The sequence below is a fragment of the Castor canadensis genome, chromosome 4 (genome assembly GCF_047511655.1).
Source record: "Castor canadensis chromosome 4, mCasCan1.hap1v2, whole genome shotgun sequence".
Taxonomy (NCBI): domain Eukaryota; kingdom Metazoa; phylum Chordata; class Mammalia; order Rodentia; family Castoridae; genus Castor; species Castor canadensis.
The window spans coordinates 82870624-82893736 of NC_133389.1; the positions used below are offsets into that span (position 1 = coordinate 82870624).

Genomic DNA, 23113 nt, shown 5'->3' on the forward strand with positions numbered 1-23113 from the left:
CATCAAGTTCCTTAATTTCCCAGATTATTTAAAATGAAACAAAGTTGTGGCATTTGAAAATAAAGAATTAGGAAGCGACTTAAAAAAAGGCCTTACGGTGATGATTCCAGAACAATGCTATTAGCTTGTGTTGATGATGGAGATCTCTGATTCACCAAAACTTCACTGGCAGAAGTGTGAACCACATGGTCTACCAAATGACCAACTGAAGATGGTCGTACTCGGGTACCCTCTTGTGTAAATGCTGAGTTTCGACTAAATGGAGAGAAGAAAATCTGAATAAAAACATGCTTTAATTCAGTTTTTCCAATTGTCTTAATTATATTGTGTATGAGAAAGTGGGTGTGTATTTTTAAGACTAACTATGCTAAGCATAAACAGAAAAGAATACAGAATGGGAAGTCAGGATCTGAGATGTAGATAACAATCTGCCACAAGGATTTCACCCATTCATCTATTATCTCTATTCTATGTTTCTCTACTTCAGACACTATAATTTTAGGTTTTACTCAACATTTATTCTAATCAATTTTATTCAATATTTATAAAATTGACTAGAATAAATAATTAGAAATATTTTCTAGTCTGAATTCTTTTTTAATTTTTACAAATGTTTGTAATTGGTGGAATTTTTAGTCCTAAGAATAGACACTGAATACTGTATTTCCATCCTTATAAGTGATAGCTAATATTTAAGCACTTATTATGTGCCAGGCATTATTCTAAATACTTCACAAATGTCACCTCATTTAATCCTCATATCAATACTCTCAGGAAGACACTTACTATAAACAGGAGTTTTGTAGGTGAGAATGAGATGAAAATTAATCAGCTTATCAAAGGTTCAAATAAGCAGTAACTCTAGGACCCCAGCTCTTTATCACCATGCTGTATTGTTGACTTGTTAGATTTAAAAATTTTTTCAGACCATCCTTAAAATTGTTTCATTTACCAGAAAACTTGGAATTACTGCTAATTAATTACTTGAATTACATGGTTTAAATCTGTGCCTTCTAAACCTTGCTGTTTATTGGTTCTGGTAACAAATGGAGAAGTGGCTGGATGAAAAAAGGAAGGCTCTGAAATTTCTTCAAACAAGTTGATGAGCCTTTGAATAAATACATATTTTACAAGGAAAATCTACACTTGGCAAGACAGAAATCACTGTATCCAATTTTCTTAATAGTAAGGAAGACAGCTAGGTATAACATTCTGTGAAACAAACTTGTTTATATATGTACTTTAGCCCAATATGGTAGAAGTTTTCTTCAGCTGATAATACCTAGCACTGACTTACAGATTTTAACACTTAGTACAAATTTGTTGAGTATTAAGGTATATATTTCTAAAGGAAGACTGTCTCAACTATTATGTTCCATATCAAAATTAAAGAAGTTAATAAATGAACCTTTGGTGTTAAAATTTACCATTATCTTAATTGTACACAACACATTTATTACTATGATAAAATTAAGACAATAAACATCGTTGGCTAATGTAAATTTATTTTATTATTATCCATACTAAAAATACACAGCTAGTGAGAAATGCTAGGCTGAAAAACATACACAAGTGCTGAATCACAGAGTTCTTTTTAGCATACATATAACTAAGCTATGGTTGTTAGTGTTGCTGGAAATCCCTTTTTCTAGGCTGCAGAATGTGCTATAAAGCACTGATAAAGCATTTTTAACAATTTATGCTCCCTTTGAAATTCTGTTGGGAATCTACATGGAAATGGATTTTGTAAACAACAATCATATGAGATTTTTAAGTCTACTAACAGATCTTGATTTTTTTTCACTAAGGAGCCTTTATTGTGAAAGTCAACTGTCAAAAAAAGTGAGGGTTGTTCTTCAAGGCTCTGTTCTCTCATTCCCCATGTCTATTCCATGCCATTCTAGTAATGAGCACCAAGCAAGGAAGAAATGAATATTTCTTCTCTGGATAACAAAAATCATGCTTTACCAAAGTTAAATTTTTATATATTTTGATATTCAAGCAATGGAAATACAGAGACAATAATTTAGAAATTAGCAAAATGCCAATTTGGTGCTGGTTTGTACTTACTGATTAGGAGTTCCAGGTGGAGACCGAGATGGAAGGCTTTGTGTTTCTAGCCTGTCATCAGATACTGAATTTCTGCTTACTACTTCCCAATCCATTAATTTCCGTGCCAAAGGCTTACTTGGGGATCTGCAGAAATAATTTAGGTAGTATATAAAAAGTTTTGTTTTTAAACCCCAAACTATGAATCAAATACTAAAACTTATTTTAATATATCATATTCTACATGAGCTTGTAAGAAACTAATTCATTTTACTGTTATTTACCAAATAATTTCCAAATAGTAATGTTTTATATGACAAAGAAAAAAATGTATGAAGAATAAAACAGAGAAAAGAGGAGAAAGAGAGACAAATTAAGAAAAAGAAAAAAAACAAAACAAAAAAACCGAAGGGAGCAGTTTGATACCAAATTTTTCTCACATGTTGTCAATATTACAGACATTACCCATTCCTATTCTAGAGTATCTGGAACTCTATTGTGAGATGTACTGAATACATGTTATCTCTTGAATCCTAAATCTCTGCTTTAATGAGGACAGAACAAAAAAATTACTACTATGCATATGATTTTTTCTTTTTCATGTACAGTAGGCCAAAGGATTTATTTTCTTTTTATTTAAAAAACCCTTTGGAAGGCAAATATTCTGTACTGAAGTGGGGAGTAGAAGAATATGTTTATTGTTTATATACTGTCAGCTATCATAGTGATAAATAATGAGAACTAACTCTAAGAAAAATCTAAGATCTGCTAAGAAAAAGATCTTGCTGTTAATCTGTGCAGATCAAAAGGTATTCATCTATGCAGAAACATTAAGTCAAAATATATTGGAAATCTATGGCATCTAGTTAAATGCCTAATTTTTTGACATTTAGAATATAGAGGCTAATATAATGATTTAAACTGACTATATAATAAATCATCTTATAAATTCAGTGAAACACATAAAAATCATGTTATTTCCCATTATGTCAAACTTAAGAAAAAAGTTATCCTACTGTAAACCAGATCATGAATATATTGATAGACGCACCTATTTATGTAACCAAGAATATTCTCAGTCATAGTTCAACAAGGTTCAAAGATCTTCATTATGGAACTTTTGATTTATTTTCAGATTTTCCAGTAACAGTTAAGAATTAAGCTTAAGACAGCATTTACTTTTTAGCTGTCAGGATTATTTTTCTTAAAGTTGGCCATCATTTTGTTTTTCCTATCATCATGTACTATACATGCTCATTTGTATAAATTTAAAGCATTATGGATCAAGAACAAGCAAATATAACATTAAGTTACCCAATTACACTGAAATATAAGATCATAATATACCAAATTCTAACGTCATTAAATGTGCAGTTGTTTTAGTAGTCTAAAATTCCCTTTCTAATATGTTAAATATGTAAAAGGAAACAGAATGGCCTAATGCTGACCAAACAGTATTCCAAAAAGTATAATGTATACAGTAGGAAGCATTAGAATAATGAGTAGGGTCCCTGAATCCTAGTTCTGGTCTTCCATTAAAAAAATCATTTAAGTTTCTATATCTAAATTTACTAGCAAATATGATCCTTATGACTTACAAATATCCTCATTACTTCCTGAATTTTATGACTTACAAATATCTAAATTTTCAGCACAATGTTTTATAGTCTATTAGTTTTATGAATCCATACCATACAAGTGTCCTATCATTTAAGGAACTCACAGCCAAAACCTTTTTAGCTTGGACTAATAATATCTGAGTTTTAAAACTAACAGGCATTTTCTAAAAGAGGTATAATGTTATTAGTTTAAAAAAAAGGAACTGCCTCAGATTTCATTTTCCTTAAGAAAATTCAAAATAATTTAAGCATGAGTATTTCCCATTATCTTGAGTTAAGGATTTTTTCTTTTGACTTGAAGACTACTCAGGACACAATTTAGTTTAACCTGCATAGTGCAGGGCACACACTCATCTCAGTCACAACAAATGAAACTGTACTATGTCATGTGCTCAATTTTTAAAATAAAATCTTAAACTTAGTCATAACTTACCATCTACAGCTCTATTAGTGGTAAGCACTTGAATGTCTATAGACTATCTTTGCTCATATATTAGACTTAATGTACGCTGTGAGAGAGTTCACTAGTACAGTTACGAGATCAAGTACTTTCATTTGCTAAGAGAAGAAATCATTTGAAGGAAGAAAAAAATCCATCACACTCACCTCATATAAACCATCAGAAGACTTCCTTCTTATTAATGTACTAAGCATGTTTGGAAATGCTCTGAATTTAAAACTAAATTTCAGGTATTTCATTTTAATAAGTTTTAACCTCAGAGACCCACCCACTCAGGCTTGCTATCTATGTTTCCTGTTGAGTGTGGAAATTTCAGAGAAAAAAATACCACACTACATCAGTGTGTTTGCAATGTGGTAAGTTTATTTTCTGATCATGGTACCATATTTTTCTGTTGTATGAGAATACTGTTTTGCTCTCTTCTTAGATAATATCATATGATAATTTTAAAACTATGAAAGCAATTCAAAGAGCTGATACATAGGAAAAAGAAAAGAATAACACTGATTAGTGCTAAAAAATCTTATTATATGGGAAGCCTAAGTAGTTTATTCTATCTATGCTTCCAATTAAAATTCCAAGAACAACTAGAATTCTGAAATTCTCTACTATTTACCAAAATAAGGTAATAATTTTTAAAGCCATTAGAGAATGTTGGTAGATATGCATCAGGTCATCACAACAAGATTCTGATATATTAGAAAAAAAATATTAGAAATGTTTAGTCTTTCAGTCATAAGATAGCACTAGAATGGCCCAGTACTTATTAAAACTTCTTAGCCAGGTTCTGGTGGCTCAAACCGGTAATCCTCACTACTCAGAAGGCAGATAGGGGCTAACTTCATGGTTCGAGGTTAGCCCCGATTTAAAAACAAAACAAACAAACAACCTCCCCCGAAAAAAACCTCAAAAAAACAAGAAACAAAAAAGGGCCGACAGAGTAGTTCAAGTTTTAGAGCACCTGCCTAACAAGAGTGAGGGCTTGAGTTCAAACCCCAGTACCACCAAAAGAAAAAGCAATGCAAAACAAACACCAACTAGACAACCAAACACACTAAAACAAAAGAACAGAAAAAACCTTTTTCCCAGAGTTAGGGATGTAGCTCAGAGGTAGAACATTTGCCTAGCATGTATAAGGCCCTGAGTTCAAACCCCAGTATCACACACACACACAAACAAAACAAAACAAAGTAAAACTTCTTCCCAGCAGATGACTTATTTTAAGGAGAGTTCATAAAATTCCAGAAAAACAAAAGTGATAAAGAGTTAATTTGAGGCTTATATCCTGGAATGCTAGATCTATTATTCATTGATTAACACAAACTTATTTTATAAAACATGTTAACTTCACATTTTAAATCATGAGCATACAAAATGAACTAAGATGAAGATGTAACTCTGCATATTTCTAAAATGTACTATGGTAAAAATATTAAAATAACACAAAGAAACTATTTATATGTGATATTAACCTTAATATAAATACATCTATGATTTGGCACTCATGGATACCAAACTACAGTACAACTAGTCATCACATCACATTATATATTTTTTATAAATATCAAGTAAGAAAAAGTTAAGTTTATTGTTAGGAAAGGAATGGAATAGGTATAGTATATTGGAATGGCGCAATTATAACACTAATTAGAAAAATACTTTGATTTCAACAGTACTGAAATGATTTTGCAAATAAGATGTAGTACAAAAACTAGAACAAATACATTCTAGAACAACAAAACTGACAGAAAGTAAGTGGACTCAAGAACAATTAAAAGGAAAACAATTTCATATTAGCATTTCATCTTTGTACAGGTCTTAAGTACTTTCTACTTTTTACAGAAGAAGAAAAAGGGGGGATTTTGAGTAATTTTAGTAGACATGTGTATTAGGACAAACATCTATGTGTTTTTTTTCCCCCCTACCTTTCAAAATAACCAAGTCACTAACATGGCACAAAGATTTACATTTAATAGAAAAGAAGACAATTTTCTCCTCATAATTCTAAAGTAAGATATAATAAGCTGATGTCAGTATTTTTTGAACAAATGCTAAAATGAATTATATTATTTAAATTCAAGTAAATTTATCACAGTAACATGGTTAGCCTTGACCAGCTGAATCCACACACTGAGCCATTTTCATAGGCTGTTTTCCTATTGCATATATTATGTGTAGACAATTCATAGAGAGTAACCACAGAACGAAGAAAAGAATGTAAGTAAATCTTATTCAAATAAGAAAACTTATTTTAGTAATTTTTTGTTTCCAATGTCCTTACTTCAAGGAGCGTAGGGTATTATTCATTATTTTTACAAGTATTTGGGACATATTTCTATGGCATCACCAAATAGTCTCAGCAACAACTCCTGCTCTGGAGGCAGGGAAGAGATAGGGGCAAAAGAAGGAATCATAAAGTTAATCTACATTTTACGATGAAAGGACTTAACTGTTTAAACATTTCTTGCACTATAAATGACTAGTTTTTCAACAACAAAATGTGCATAAGTGGTAAAAGCAAGCAAAAAGTATGAAACAACTTTGAAACAAATATACATATAAATATCTCAATAAGTATATGCATGGAAAAGTCTTGAATAAATACAATGAAGTTATTATAAATGATTGCCCTGGGATGACAATTTTTCTTCATATTATTTGACACTGTTGGGAGTTTTAAAATACAATGAATTATCACTTAATGCTAGAAAAAAGGAGCAATTTTCACTTTTGGAGGGATAAAAAAAAACCTCCAAACAAAAACTTCTTTTTCTCTAGAAACAGAAAGCAGGAAGGACTTTGGATAAAGATAAAGAGCTTAAGTAGGGTGCCAGTGGCTCACACCTGCAATCTTAGCTACTCAGGAGGTAGAGATCAGGAGGATCATGGTTCAAAGCCAGCCCAGGCAAATAGTTCTAGAGACCCTATCTTGAAAATACCCAACCCAAAAAAGGGCTGCTAGAGTGGCTCAAGTGGTAGAGTGCCTACCTAGCAAGTATGATGCTCTGAGTTCAAACACCGATACTGCCAAAAAAAAAAAAAAAAAGCTAAATTTAAACACTAAAATCAAAAGCATTCTTCAGTTGTCTTTACTAAAATTCTTAAGCCTCTAATAGTAATAGACACCAAATGCCTAATTCTTTAAGGATTTGTACTAAATTATTTTCAGTGAAAACAAACTCCTATTTCTAACATATCTCTATCTCTACTTCCCTCGACTTTGTTTCCTATTCTCCATTTCTCCATTCTGTCATTAGTGTTTTAGGTCAGCCCTTTTTACTTGGATTACTTCAATTTTCAATTAATTGGACTCTGGGTACCCAACTTGTACTTACTGATCTATTCTTTATCCTTGTTCATGAAACTATTTTCTAAAACATAAATCTGATCATTAAATTTCACTGATTAAAAACCAAATTGGCTCTAATGGATTCTAAAAAATTAAGATAATAAATGGCAAACAAATCAAAAGCAACCTGTATATCTCTTAACAATATTACTTAAATAAATAAAAAAATGGGCTAGATGACATGAAATGATCATATCTCTCAAAAATGTTTTTAAAAATGGAGGCAATACTTTCAATAAAATGTTATATTAATAACATACTTGATTTAGCTCATTCAAAGGTACAATACTTGGCACATGAGTAATATTCATACATATAAAGAATCAATACAACTAGTTTTATCATTCCCTTAATATAATTTGTATAATTAAGAAAGGATCATCTGATAAATCTGTAATCACTTAACTTAAAAAATAGTTAATCCTTAAAAAAAAATTAAAATACTGAAAGAGAATTGACTTACCTTGCAAATACCCTGTCTTTATTTGCCTTTTCTTTGCCATATTGAACTGACTGGACTTCGGTTCTTCCACTGAAATACATAAACACCCATAACATCTTAAAGGATATAAAGAACACACAACATTACAATTTTATAAGAGACATTTCTAACAAATGGACTATATTTCATTTCCACCAAGAGAGACAGCACTTATAGTTCTGTTCAATACACGCTTAATTTTCTGCTCCTCTATTGAGTGAGAAAGAAATGATTTTGTATGAAACTTCCTTCCCTGTTATGCCCCACAAATGTCTTCTGTCTAGAGTCAAGAGTTTACCATGCACCAGATTAAACAAGCTCCACCAGCCCTCCCTCCCCCAACAGGACTGATCTAGCTAGGGTCTCCACTACTCTTTAATGAAGGTACTGAAACATTAGAGATCTTGGGGAACTACTCTTTCCCCAGACTACCTTTCGTTCCATTCCTATTGCTAATGATGACAGGTATGAACACTGGTCATACCTCAACTCCCCCCATGTCTAAATATAGTCAATTTCATATTTTTCAATACAGGAAGCAATTAGAGACAGAACTGTTGTGTGGGTTGGGTGCTAGGAAATGACTTGAAGTTGGTTTGTCTAAAAAGCACATTGTTTATGCAGAGGAACTGATTCTCCTCTATGATACAACAATGTGTTCAGGCTAATTTTGTTAATACAAGTTTAGCACTCAGATAATTTGTTACTTATGGCATTTTGTACTGAAGTGTAGATGAACAAAAATTTCTAGTACAGCAAACACAACCATTTACAAATGTAGATGTCTAATGTATGCAAAATAAGCCAAATAACAGGTTTTCAAAGCTACAAAAAGAAATTTAAGACCATATTTCATGGACAAAAATCAATAAATGTGAACTGAACGGCTTATGAGGTTTTAATTGAAAATGAGGAATGTCAGCATGGATTTTTAATGTTGGTTAAGTTGTAGTTTCCAATGAAAATACATTTCCTCTAAGAAGCAGGTAATAAATTAAGGTTCACTAATTTTGTATTTCTACATTAGAATGATGATTTTAATACCTTGGATATTTTGGAACAGAGATAAGGGTATGTGTATTAGGAAGCTAGTGGAGAAAAGAGTCTCTCTGATATTTCCAGTTCATTTCCCACTCAAGTACTTCCAACTATGAGGAGAAAAGTGTTTATTTAATGCATACTGATTAGGGATAGAACTGTATCTAGTTAAACATTTGTCATTTGTAAGACTATTAATCATTTTAATGATTAAAAAATGCTTCAGATACATTTCTAAAGTTCTTAAGAACAATAAACACAAAACTTAATCTTTAAAGCTATAAATATGTATGGCTTATGTAATACACTAATTTTAATGTGAACTGAAAAGTAGGTCCCAATTCTGTCCTTCTATGTTCTACTATACTTAGTAGGGGACTGAGAGTGAACAAATTCCATTTTCTAGATTTCTTTGTCACTTGGCATTCTGTTAGGTTCTACTTTCACAAGGCACGGGGAGTATGAGAAAAGTGCTGGTAGCTGCTTTAATAGTTCCGGAGATGGGGGATACTGAGAAACAGCATCTTGTAGATGGTTCCATGCTTGGTTAAAGCAGCACCTCTCTGCCAGATCCAGAACTGATTGACTATAACAGTGGTTCTAAAAGCACAGAAGCAGGTCTAAGCTTGGGGACTCCAGCCCTAGGATGACTCACCATGTTATCTTTGAGCTTTACTATTTCTTCCTTTTGGTTCTCCATACCCTCTCCTCCCCCTTTTGCTTCCCCAGGCTTTCTAACACTTGTGTAACAAATTCCCTCAATTAAATTGTTTTTGTTTGGAGTATCAAAAGAACTTTGTTTCTCTAACTGAATCCTGACTGATGCATTAATTTGTCACTTAGTGGATTCAAATGGAACTCTATTACTCAAAAGGCCTAATTAATAAGTTAAAATTTGTAATAAACATGGAGCAATGTAAATAATTAATAGCAGAAAGGTCTATATTCATATTGCCCATAATATAGTCTTTAGGGTTTAGAATAAACTGCAAAACTGTACCAGTCTTAGAATATCAAATTTTGACAGTAAGGTACTTATCTTTTGATCAAAGAGAAAAATACCAATTGTTTATATATGTGTATATATATGCTTATTACAAATAATTCAAGTGAGATAGAAAAGCATAATAAAAAAATTAAGCTACAGTCCTGCCCCTACAAAAATAATCATTACAAACAGATAAAAATTATTTTGAAACTTTTTGCATAAACATGCACAAAAGGGTACAGATACAGACACAATCTTATTATGATATGATTATAGTAGATAAGACAGTTGTTGATTTTTTTTCCATTTTATTTTTGTTTTGTCTTAGTTTTATTTTTTGAAAGGGGTCTCATGTTGCCCAGCTGACTTTAAATTCCTAGGCTCAAGGATTCTGCTGCCTCAGCCTGGAGGGTGTGAGATTGCTGATCATTACAATAAAAAAAAAAAAATTAGAAAACCCTTGAGACGTTGATGTACTAAGGTTTAAAACTACATACTCCTAACTTTTTTCATAGAGATTCAAATACTTCTTTTCACTTACTTCCTCCTTTTAATATGTTCTATTATTTATTTTAGTTTGTAAAATAGTTTATACCATCTTAATTCTATTCTCTGGTCATCATTCTCACAGTGGTCAAGGATTAATGATGTATTTAAAGGATTTAATCTTTATTTTCAGTGTTTTTATAAGGATTCTTATTGAGTTATTTTGTCTTAACTCTTGGCTTACCTTTAAGATTAAGTAGATGTTTTTAAAGGCTCAGAGATATTATATTATGTGGGCTCTGGCATAATGAATAATGTCTACTATGTTGACTTTAGATTTGAGTGGCAATCTGGTTAAACTTAACATTTTTCAGTCACTTTTTCCCCCCTTTAGTACTTAGTAGACAAAGGATGGTCTACAAATGTTATAAACCTGAAAAGTTATTTGTCATATACATTGTTTAAACACACTTAATCCAATTTGATAAAACTCTACTAAGACTGATCAGAAAAAGAGAAGACAAGTTATCAATACCAAGAATAAGAGAAAGAGCATTACTATAGACTGTGGAGCTATTAAAAAGATAGCAAGAAATATTAAGAACTTTATACCAATAAAGTCAACAACTTACATGAAATGTAAAGATTTGTTGAAAGGCATAAGCTATTATCATTTGATCAAGAACAAAGAGAAAACCTGAATTGTCTCATCTATTAAATAATTTAAGTGTATTGTTCAAAATCTTCCTACAAATAAAACTCCCCCAGAATGATTGGCAAATTTTATTAAACATTTAAAAAGGAAATACATTATATAAACTCTTCCAGAAAATTGATTTCCCAGCGCCTTCAATCAGACCAGCATTACCCAGACACCAAAACCTGACAATGTCATTATAAGAAAGAAAACTACAGACCAATATCATTTATGAGCACAGATGCAAAATTTTAGCAAGTCAAATCAGACAACATATGAAAAGGATTTTATGATCAAGTAGGGTTTATCTCATGAATGCAGGGTTGGTTTAACACTTGAAACTCACCATACTAACAAACTAGTAAGAATAAAGAAAACCTTAAGATCATCTCAATAGTTGCAGAGAAAGCATTTGACAAAAACCAATATCCAATCCTAATAAAAATGTCAGGTAATTGAGAAACAGAGCAAATCTTTGCAACATGCATGATACAGGGAATCTAAAACAAAAAGCTTACAACAAAAAAATCATACTTAATAGTGAAAGACTGCATGTTTCCCCCTAAGATGAGGAATAAGACAAGGATGTCTGCTGTCATCATTTGTATTCAACATCATTCAACACTGTAATGGAGGTTCTAGCTGGAATAATAAAGAAAAAGAAATAAAAAGCATCAGATTAGAAAGGAAGAACTAAAACTGTCTTTATCCTCTAAGGAGGAAAAAAAGCTCCTATAATAAGTGAGTTGTGTAAGGTTTCAGGAAACAAGAACAGTATTTAAAATCAATTGTATTCCTATCTAATGGCAAAGAACAATCTGAAATTAAAATATACATTTCTAAATATGATAAAATATGAAAAACTTAAGGCTAAAACTGATGAAGATGTGAAAGATCTGTACACCAAACACTATAAACACTGACAGAAATAAAATACTTAAAGAAAAGCATACACTAAGCTTCATGAATTGGAAGATCCAATATTTCTTAGATAGCAATTAAACCAAAAACTGGTATAGATTCAGCACAATCCCAAATAGACTTGCAGAATGCTTATTTTGTAGGAATAAACTAATTCTAAAATTCTGATGGAAATACTAAAGGCTTAGAATATCCAAAATAATTTTACAGAAAAAAGTAAAGTTGGAGAAGTAGTACTACTGGACTTTAAGACATGAAGTCAGAAACAGACCACACAAATATGAACAAATGATTTAACAAAGGCGCAAAGGAACAACTGGATATTCATAGGCAAAAAAGTGAACTTCAATACATGTATTGAATATAAGAATTATATCCAAACAGATCACAGACCTAAGTATAAGAGCTGAAACTATGCAACTCTTACAAGAAGAGAAATAAACCATTGTGACTTGAGTTAGGCAAAGACTTCTTAGATGTGACAACAAAAGAGTGAACAAAAAAAGTGAACAAACTGAACTTCATCAAAACTAAAACTGCTCTTCAGAAGACACTGGCAAATAGTGAAAAGATAATACCAAGCATTGATGAGGATGTGGGGAAGCCAGAATTCCATTTATTTATTTTTTTCTTCTTGGTGGTGCCGGGGGACAGAACCTAGGGCCTCATGCAAGCTAGGAAAGTGTTCTACAATTGAGCTACACCCCCAGCCCTGTGCTAGGACACTTATATACTTCAGACAAGTATATAAATGGTATAATAGCTTTGAAAATTTGTCTGGTAGTTTCTTACTGAGTCAAACATACATGGTTATATTTATGATACAACCTGGCCATCCCACTCCTAGAAGTTCACCCAAGAAAAATTCACGTCCATACAAAGATTTCTATATTCATGTTCATAGCAGCTCTACTTATAATAGCCCAAACTTGGAAATTTCAAATCCATCACTAAATGGATGGACAAATTACAGTGTATCTATACAATGGAATACCAGTCTGCAATAAAACTATTAACACAGGCAACAGCACAGGGATGAGTCTTGAAATAATAATGCTAAGTAAAAGTGGCCAGACTAAAAAGGGAATCTTATGGATGTTTTGATTTATATAAAATACTAGAGAATGCAAATCACAGACAGCAAACCAACAGTTGCCTAAGGACAAAGGGTAGAAAAAAGGAGTTACAGAGGGACATACAGGACCTTTTGGGAATGAAGGGCATACCTGTTATCTTGATTATGGTGAAGGATTAATGGATATTCAATTGCCAAATGTTAAGCTTTGAATTTAGGGGTTTATGTGAATTTTTAAAAGAGCTTATTCAAGATTAAAAATGTACAGATTCCATTTAATAGTCCATAATCTCATTCCATTGAAAACATGTAAAATCTGCCAACACTAAACCAGTCTTTTCCCAAGGGCAGCAACAGCCTGAATGGCAGTTGTTGCTCTCTTCTCCACTAATCTTAGTTTTTTTTTTGTGGGGGGGAGGGGAGCACTGGGGTTTGAAGTCAGGGCTTTGCACTTGTCAAGGCAGGTACTCTACCATTTGAGCCACAGACCCTTTTTGCTCTGTTTATTTTGGAGATAAGATCTTGCTATTTTGCCTGGGGTGGCAATTAAACCAACTGCCATCATCCTCCTATTTTAAGCTTCCTGTAGTCATTGTAACAGATGTGTGCCACCACACCCAGCTTTTCTTGAGATGGGAGTCTCACAAACTTTGTTGCCCTGGCTGGTCTGGAACCTTGATTCTTCTGATGTTAGCCTTGCAAGTAGCTATGATTACAGGCTTGAACCACTGGCAACTGGTGCATTTTTTAAAAAATCAGGTAATTATTGAGCTTTTTAAAAAAATTAATATGGATAACAGAAATTTCCTTTGTTTCAGTTATGAATTTCTCCCCAACTGTTTTTTTTTTTAATTTTTATTTTACTCATATGTGCATACAATGTTTGGGTCATTTCTCCCCTCTTTCCCCACCCCCTCCCTTACCCCCCACTTCTTATCCCCCCTTACCCCTTGCTACCGGGCAGAAACTATTTTGCCCTTATCTCTAATTTTGTCGAAGAGAGAGTATAAGCAATAATAGGAAGGAACAAGGGTTTTTGCTAGTTGAGATAAAGATAGCTATACAGTGAGTTGACTTGCATTGATTTCCTGTGCATGTGTGTCACCTTCTAAGTTAATTCTTCTTGAACTAATATGGACAACAGAAATTTCCTTTGTTTCAGTTATGAATTTCTCCCCAACTGGTTTCTTCAACTGCCTTTTCTGTTTGTATTCATCACCTATAGATTTTCTGTTTGTTGTGGTATGGTTTGGGCAACTTTTAGACTTTTCCTCATCTTGTCTGAGACCTGTTTTAATTGCAGCTGAAAGCTGGTTACTGTGTTCTATTTCTTCCTTTGTAGCCTAAGTGAAAAGGGGTAAGAGGTGGGGTGGATATCCATCTGTAAGGAAAGAGGCAAGAAGCAAGTGTTCTACTGGGGATAAGGCAGTCCTTATACAATTATTCTGAGTGTTACTTAGGAATCAATTCATTGCAGGAATACCTTTTGGGGCTGCGATGTTCTCATATTTCACATAGAGCCTTGGAGATTTCTTATGTCCCTGCTGAGACTTACTACCACTAAATAAGGCTTTGCATTTTCCTTGGTTTTCGTCATTGATCTCACACTCTCTTCCTGAGTCTATTTACCTCTAAATTTGCAAGTACTACCACCTTTCTTTTCAATACTGAGGTTTGAACTCAGGGCCTGATGCTTGCTTGGTAGGCACTCTACAGCTCCACCTTGTTTTTTTTTAATAACAAAAGTGAAAAGTATTGAAATATGGAGGAAAGTGTTGAAATATGGTTATCAAGCCACTTAAGAATCTGCTGTAATTTTTAATTTTGATTACAATTTTTCTAATTCTGTTTCTAAGAATCTGCTGTAATTTTAAATTTTATTTGATTACAACTTTTCTAATTCTGTTTCATTGTTAATAATGAACTTTTACTACTTTTTCTTGGGGTTAGGGATAAGCATTTTTAGTGATCTATCCTGTACTAAGCTTTATGCTGTTATTTTTATTGAGATTACATGTTGGGTATTTATAAACATTTGCGGTTGATAATAAAAATCTTCTTGGGGGGGGTGCAGATAAACATTTTTCTCATGAACATGTAACATGAATTAATCTAACACGTAATGGTCAAAGATTTTATTTACTGAAGATGGAAAAATCTTATTTTGTGAACAGAAACAGACAAAAACGAATAACACCTGCCTTATTAGATCAAGAATAACTTTTTCTACATTATTCTTATCAGGTTCCACTTTAAACTATTGTTTTTATGCCTTTTAAGAACTCTACAGAAAAGATTAATCAGAACTTCTTCAAATTTACTTATGCCCCCAAAAATATTGCTTTCAGGGGAATAAAAGGTTACTAAGAATAAAAAAAGGGTGTGGCTGAATAAGAGCAACAACTTCTAGTAATATATTGCACTGTAGGGTAGCTATGATTGATAATAATTAATTATAAATCTCAAAATAACTAGGCAGAGAGGGACTGGAATATTCCTAACACAAAGAAAAGATACATGTCTGAGATGATAAATATGCCAATTACCCTGATCTGATCATTATATATTATGTACAATTGAAATGCCACACCCCATTATGTTTCAATATAAAAATTGTTTTTTAAAAAAGAATAATACAATTTTAGAAAAAGAAACTTGGGGTTATTGTTCAACAGATAATTCTGATTCTGCCTAATGATTGTGTTGAACTCTACAATAAAGGGTTTGACGACACCAAAACATGCTAAATTCTAGATTAAAAAAAACTCCAAATTGTATATCCATGTAGAATATACCTTGGCTTTTACAAATAAAATAAGTGTGTCTTAGAACAAAAGTTTTCATATATATAGATATCTATCTATCTATCTATATCTATCTATCTATATATATCTATATATCTATATATATCTATATCTATATCTATATATATATCTAATAGACATAATGGAAATTATAACACGTCTAGACTGTAATTAAATAACAACCTGCAATACAGTCAATGGAATGGGTTTCTCAGGCCTGGCATGTATCACAAGAAACTAAGAACTTTTACTGAAAGAGTCACACAGGTAGTATCTCTATATGGGGATTCTGACTCTATGTTTGTAGAAGTAACAATGATTAGACCTTTATTTTAAAGGAAGAGGAAAAACTCAACAATAAAGACTTATAACAAAAGCAATACTTACCAGTACCGGAATTTTGAACCTAATGTAAAATAGTGTGCAAAAAAATTCTTTTGAGGTGAAAGTGGTCTGTCCAAACGGAAGAATGTGTGATGTTCTACACATGCTTTCCACAAATTTTTACATGCTCTGTAATTCACCATATTAAATCCCAATAATGTTTCTCTAGATTCGTGCTGTAATAAATGACAAAATGCAGAGAATACCAGGAAAATGTCAGGATCTAAGGCTCCATTTAATTTGCTTTTGACAGATAAATTATTCAAACCCTGCAGGCACTAAATCCTATAGGATCTTATTTTACTGCCTTTATTCAACAAAAAGGCAGTAAAATAAATGATAGGATCTGTAAAATGTGAACTTCATTTAGTAATTTTACAGCTTTTAGGAATTTCTTCCCTAGATCATAGTTAAAGTAAGTTTAAAATTCAAAACACAATTCTGGGCCTTAAATTAAATTTATAGTAGGACTATTGATTTGTAATTCTGCCTAGATTTTAAATAAGTAAATAAGAATATTCAGCACCTCCAAATGCTATCACAAAATTCAAAATTTAAGATAATCAGTATTAGACTAATTTCCTTAATTTTTCTTTAAAAGTTTGGTACAAATTATCAAGCAATTTCATCGAAGCATATCATGTGTAGCAAAGTACACCCATAAGTGTAAGGCTCAGATTTTCACACAATAAAAATCTTAGTGACTTAATCATTTACATTCTTCATAGTATTCTACTCTAGCAAATAAACCACAGCTTATTTCTCTACTGTTTATAGACATTAGATGCTTCCAGTTTGGGGATACAAGAATAATGTATATATATTCTTATATGCTGTCTAGTATATACAGGTACTAGATCATAGATATGCATATGTTCAGCTTTAATGGAAAATGTTCAACAGTTTTCTAAAAGGTTAGGTCAATATATATCCCTTCCCACAGGAGTGTATACTTCATATATCCACCAACCCTGGCCTATAATAAGTTTTCATTTTACTGTTTTTTGGTAAAACGAGGCAGCACATTTTGGTTATAATTCATACCTCTTCTTGATGACTAAGGAAGTTAAACATCTTTTCGTGCTAATGGCTGTGCAGTTTTTTTCTTTTCTTTTTTTTTTTTTTGAACTCATCATCCTCTTGCATCAGCCTCCCAAGTGTTTGGCTGCTGTGTGGATATTCTCATTTGTGAAGTGGTTTGATTCAAGTCATTGCATATTTTCCTACTGGACTGCACATATAGCAAAAGTCATGTGTATGTGTGTGTGTGGTATTATATACATATTTTTGGCTAATTTCACTCTCTTAGTGATTTTATACTATTTTTATTAGCATTCATTAGTAGCACAAGGGATTTTTACTGTGGTGATTCCATAAATGCATACTCCTTTTTTTTAAGATTAACAAGACTCCTTTTTTTCTTTTTTTATTATTGTGACATTTACAAAGTTCTTACAATGTGTCAAATATATCATAGTTGAATTCACCCAAGAGAGTCCCCCTTTTACACTCACATTCCATTATTATTATCACCATCATTTTAGATCTAGATTCCACATCTGAGCAAAACCATGCAATATTTGACTTTGTGAACTTGGCTTATCTAGCTCAACAAGATGTTCTCCAGTTCCATCTTAAAAATGCTTCTGATGGATTGCTGTCAATTTTAGCATAGTCTAAATTATCATTATTCTTAAGGTTAAGAAGATTTTCTTCTATGTCTTGATCAAGAAATATTTGTCCATCAAAAGTTAATGAAGATATTTCTCCCATGATTACACCATGGTAAAATGCCCAAATGTAAGTAATACATTACCAAGCTAGAAAGTAATATGCTTAAAACATCCCTTTTTGGCTACCAGAAAATTAATATTTAATTATGGCTAACAGTTGTTTTATATGAGCAACATACAGAACAGCTTACAAGTTGTACCATATGACATACACATTATAGAAAATAACAATGTCCCACAATAAGTATGAGGCATTAATGCTTCTCAATGTCAGCAACATCTAGGATATATAAATCTATTGACAAATGGTATACTTTTTAAAAAGCCTGTATGTAAATTTGACAGTCTATTAATTGTATCTGGAATGTAACTAAAATTTTCCCAGAGAGTATGTAAACAATGCACACAAAATGCTGTGCTGAGAGATAAGTACATTATGTGAACATTTGGGTATTTTAAAACAACTATTTATAGAAAAAAGTATTAAAATGACCTTCTACAGTGTACACCTGTACAGTGTTTAATCACTATTACTACTTGACTTCTGTTGTTTTTGTAACAGATAAACATACTCCTAACTAATATATTACCTCAGAGAATAAGTATGAGATTAAGTAATTTAAAAATGGTTCATGTTACCAGGCACAAAAAAAGTTTTCAGTAAATGTTAGATAACTATTGTTGTTACTAATAATACTAATACTATGATGGGAGGCAAAACAGAAAAGTTGACTTCTACAGTGCTGTCAATAATTAGAGTAAAATATTTGTTTTCTGATTTCCAGAGGACACAATTTATAATACTTTATTTCTCTAAATATTTATTGAAATAAATACACTAATTTTCACTAGTGGCATTAATCATAATATTCCCAACCTGGAAATGGTAAAATTGTCTGCTAATAGAAGAATGCAATGTAAATTAAAGGAAAAGTTTGTTTATATTTATTTATTTTGGTTTTCGATATAGGGTCTCACCTGTGGACCAGGCTTACCATGAACTCTTGATCTTCTTGCCTTTGCCTCCTGAGTGCTGTGAGTACAGGCATGTGTCACCACACCCAGCAAGGTTAGTTTAATTTTATGAAACAGACAAAATCATTTACAAGATTAAATTGTTCCTAACAGTATTTTCTATAAAAACTCAATTTGTTTTACTTAACAAATGGCAAAAAGGCCATTACCACTCAATAAAGGGAGGAAATATGTTTAAATTCATAAAATAGAAACTGAACAGTTAACTCTCCTAAAATGAAACAAGCTTACCTATGAAAGGAGATACTATAGAATTAGTAGAAAAAAGAAAAAGGATATATAAAATGGTCAGTTACTGCCTTTATGAATGGACCCTAGGGTTTAACAAAGAACATCATGTGTAAAAAAAAGTTTTTAAGTCCAAGAAATAGCAGAAGAGATCTAGAAGAAATTTAAATCAGAACCACACACTAGAGAAACAAATACACCCAGTTGTAAAAAGTGATTTCATTATCTCAGTAGCCAGTCACTAACAGTACTATCTGCACTTTCACTTGCAGTGGTAGAAAAGGTTCTGTTAGGAATGACAAGGAATCTAAAGACTTCATTTATAATTACAGATCAATACTCACCAATTCTTTTCTAAGTTGAATAAAAAACTGCTTGCATTTAAAAGAAATTTTTACAATTTTCAACCTGCACAAAAGAATAAATTGAAGTATTTAAAATACTGAAGATAAATATATTACTAAATTTTTAAAAATTACAAAATGATCTATTTTAAGTGTATACTAATATCTAAATATTTTATTGTATTTTCTTTGCATGCAAACAATAAAAAGTTTTTGCTGCTTCCTTGATAACTAATTAAAATATATATGCTCAAATGAGAAAAATTTTATCAGAATTATCTATTGTGAATTATACATTTCCCAATTTTGTATCTATAGAAATACTTGTATTTCACAAATTAAAATTTTAAGAAATATCAATAACATGGTTATTTACTTTTTAAAATCATAAACCACACCTAAAGAAAAATGTAAAATTTCAGTTTTTGCAAATGTCTTAAAACATTTGATTTAAAAAAGCATAATTATTTTTACTATACTATCCATATTGCCTTTTTTCTTATGTGTAACTCATGCAACTCTCCAAGTTTTCAAAGATTCATTAGTATAATCAGTATGAGCCAAATTGATCTTTCTCATTTTAACCATAGAAAGAGGAATATTCAGATTTTTTTTTAACCGTAAGATCTAAGGGTCATGAGGTCAAAAAGATCAAATCTTATTAAGCAAAATTTGCTTTGGGACCCTGATCCAACTTTCTAATAAATATTTTCATGGTAATTGTAAGATCTGATCTTCAATTTGATCTTCATGAATCATAGCCCTATCAATCAAGAAACTCTTGAGCATTCTCGAAGAATAAACTCACAGCTCAACAAAGTGAAGAGGCAAACACACAAGTCAGGTTCATCCATGTCTATTTAACATAGGAAAAAGAGATATGTTCAGTTTTTAGGTTTAAAAGGTTTCTTTTTTGGTGGAACTGGGATTTGAACTCAGAACCTCACACTTGCAAAGCAGGTGCACCACAGCTTGAGTCATGCCTCCAGTCAGTCCATTTTTCTCTAGTTATTTTGGAGATGGAGTCTTGTGAACTATTTGCTGTGGCTGGTCTTGAACCACAATCCTCCTGATCTCAGCCTCTGAAGTAGCTAGGATTACAGGCGTGAGTCCCTGGAGCCAGCAGGTTTGAAAAATTTTATTTTACTTTTATATCTTCAGCTTTCTCTGGACAAGGACATAACAACATGGGGGAATTCTTTTGTCATATAACAAAGGGAATTATTTTTAGAAAATGAAAAAAAGGCTGAGTAAAACACCAAAACGTATTTATGGAAAGAAAGCCAGCTATCTCAGTTTAAAATCTTATAAAGAGGTAACATATTTTAGAAGTTATGAGTTAATATCCAGTAAGAGCCATCACACAAGCAATAAATGAAAATAAAGAAAACTATTCATTTCTAAATGATCAAAAGAAAATCTAAACCTGTTTTAAATCATCTTAATTTCACAAATCCCAGAAAAATATCAAACAATGAATAAAAATCTCTATATCAGATGATCTTCAGTGCAGTCTCTTTTGTTTTCTTATAAATGTATTCTGCATTTTATCCTGTACATATAGTTATAATAATTTTTTCAGAAAAAAATCAATGAACTAAAATAAAAATAGTATCTATTTTATATGATAATAAAAGTTACAACTGTTCTACTTTGCTTTCTAAATGCTTAGGTTCTTTCTTTATGCTTTTGATATGTCTCTTGAAAACAGTATACAGGTTGAATTTTAAAATCCCATTTGAATAATTCAAAGATGATAAATGAGTGAACAATAACCACATGAAAAGATGTTCACCTTCATTAGCCATTAAGAAAATGCAAATAAGAGATCACTTCACACCCACAGGAATGGCTATAAGCAAAAAGACAGACAACAACAAGGCTGGGGAAAGCATGGTGAAATTGAACCAGCATACAGTGCCAGTAGGAATGGAAAGTGATGCAGCTGTGTTTGAAAAAAGTATGGCAAACCCAGAAATTTCACTTCTAGGTACATGTCCAAAAGAAAATACAAATCCACACAAACAGTTACACATGGATATTCATAGCAGCAGCATCATTCTTAATACCAAAAGGCAGAATTGATGGAAATTGATAAATGAATATTATTCAGCAACCAAAAGGGACGTAGTACTAATACATGCTACAACCTGAATGAACCTCAAGAGCATGTTAAATGAAAGAAGTCAGTCATAAACGAGCACATAGTATATGGTCTCATTTACTGACTACCCAGAATAGGTACATCTACAGAGAAACAAAATGATTCACAATTGTCCAGGCTGGAGGTGGGTGGAAGGCAGAAGTAGAGATGGGAGTTAATAATTATAAGCTAACCTTTTTTGTGGTAATGAAACTTATTCAAAAGAGGATTATGAAGGCTGATGGAGTGGCTCAAGTGGTAGAGTGCCTGCCTAGTAAGTGTGAAGCCCTGAGTTCAAACACCAGTAAAATAAAAAAATTTTTAAAATGCCAACAAAGTAAATTATGGTGGTGATATTCCTTGTAAATATAGCACAAACCACTGAATTAGATATGCTAGTAGAGTATGTAAATCATATCAATAAAGTTATTTTAACAATCCATTTTGATAATCTACCTCTCTCAATTTGAAAGTTCTTTTTCTCAGAAGAATTTTTAACATTTCTCATAAGGCAGGTCTACTAACAACAAGTTCCTTCAATTTTTGATAGTCAGTGAAAGTATTTCTCTTTTGCTTGTGAAGGGTAATTATAGACTTCTAGGTTGGTGAGCCTTTCAGCATTTTAAAAGTGTTTCACTCTATTACTCTTCTTGCTTGCATGGTTTTTGAAGAGAAGTCCAATGTAATTTTTACTTATTCCTTTGTGAAAAAGGTACTCTTGACGTTTTGTTTCTTTAACACTTTGTCTTTCATTTTCTGCAGTGCAACTATGATATGTGTAGCAACAGATTTGGGAGTGTTTAATGTGCTTCATATTCTCTGAGATTACTTGGTCTCTGGTTTAGTAGTTGCTGTTAATTTTGAAAGCTACCATCCCATTGTTTCTGCTGTTCATTTCTCTTTACTCTTCTGGTATTCTCCTCCTTTGCTTTTCATTTTACGAAGTTTACACTGATGTACCTTCAAGTTCACTGATTCTTGGTTATATACAATATAATGATGAGACCATCAAAGGCATTCTTCATTTCTTTTGTAGTTTTTGACTTCTAGCATTTGTTTGATTCTTTCATATTCCATCTCTCGTCACACTATTCATCAGTTCTTGCATGTTTTTCATGTTTTGCACTAAATCTAATTGCATATCAATGACTTTAAATTCCTGGTATGATAAATCTAAAGTCTTTGACATATCTGAATCTGGTTCATAAGCTTGCCTTGTCTCTTCTGTGTTTTTGACTTTCAGCATGTCTTTATAATCTGTTGTTGAATACTGGACACA

General features: G+C 31.9%; 1 protein-coding gene across 4 annotated transcripts in view; it reads right to left on the reverse strand.

Annotated features, from left to right (window-relative positions):
• Positions 1-23113, reverse strand: part of Ptpn4 (protein tyrosine phosphatase non-receptor type 4) — a 171741-nt gene that overhangs the window by 37865 nt on the left and 110763 nt on the right. For all 4 annotated transcript variants that reach the window (XM_074070542.1, XM_074070541.1, XM_020184859.2 and 1 more), the window contains 5 exons: positions 19692-19755; positions 16355-16527; positions 7941-8009; positions 2071-2196; positions 97-255 (listed from right to left, as the gene is read on the reverse strand). In XM_074070542.1, the coding sequence (XP_073926643.1) occupies positions 97-255; positions 2071-2196; positions 7941-8009; positions 16355-16527; positions 19692-19755 (591 nt within the window). The remainder of the gene's footprint in view (positions 1-96; positions 256-2070; positions 2197-7940; positions 8010-16354; positions 16528-19691; positions 19756-23113) is intronic.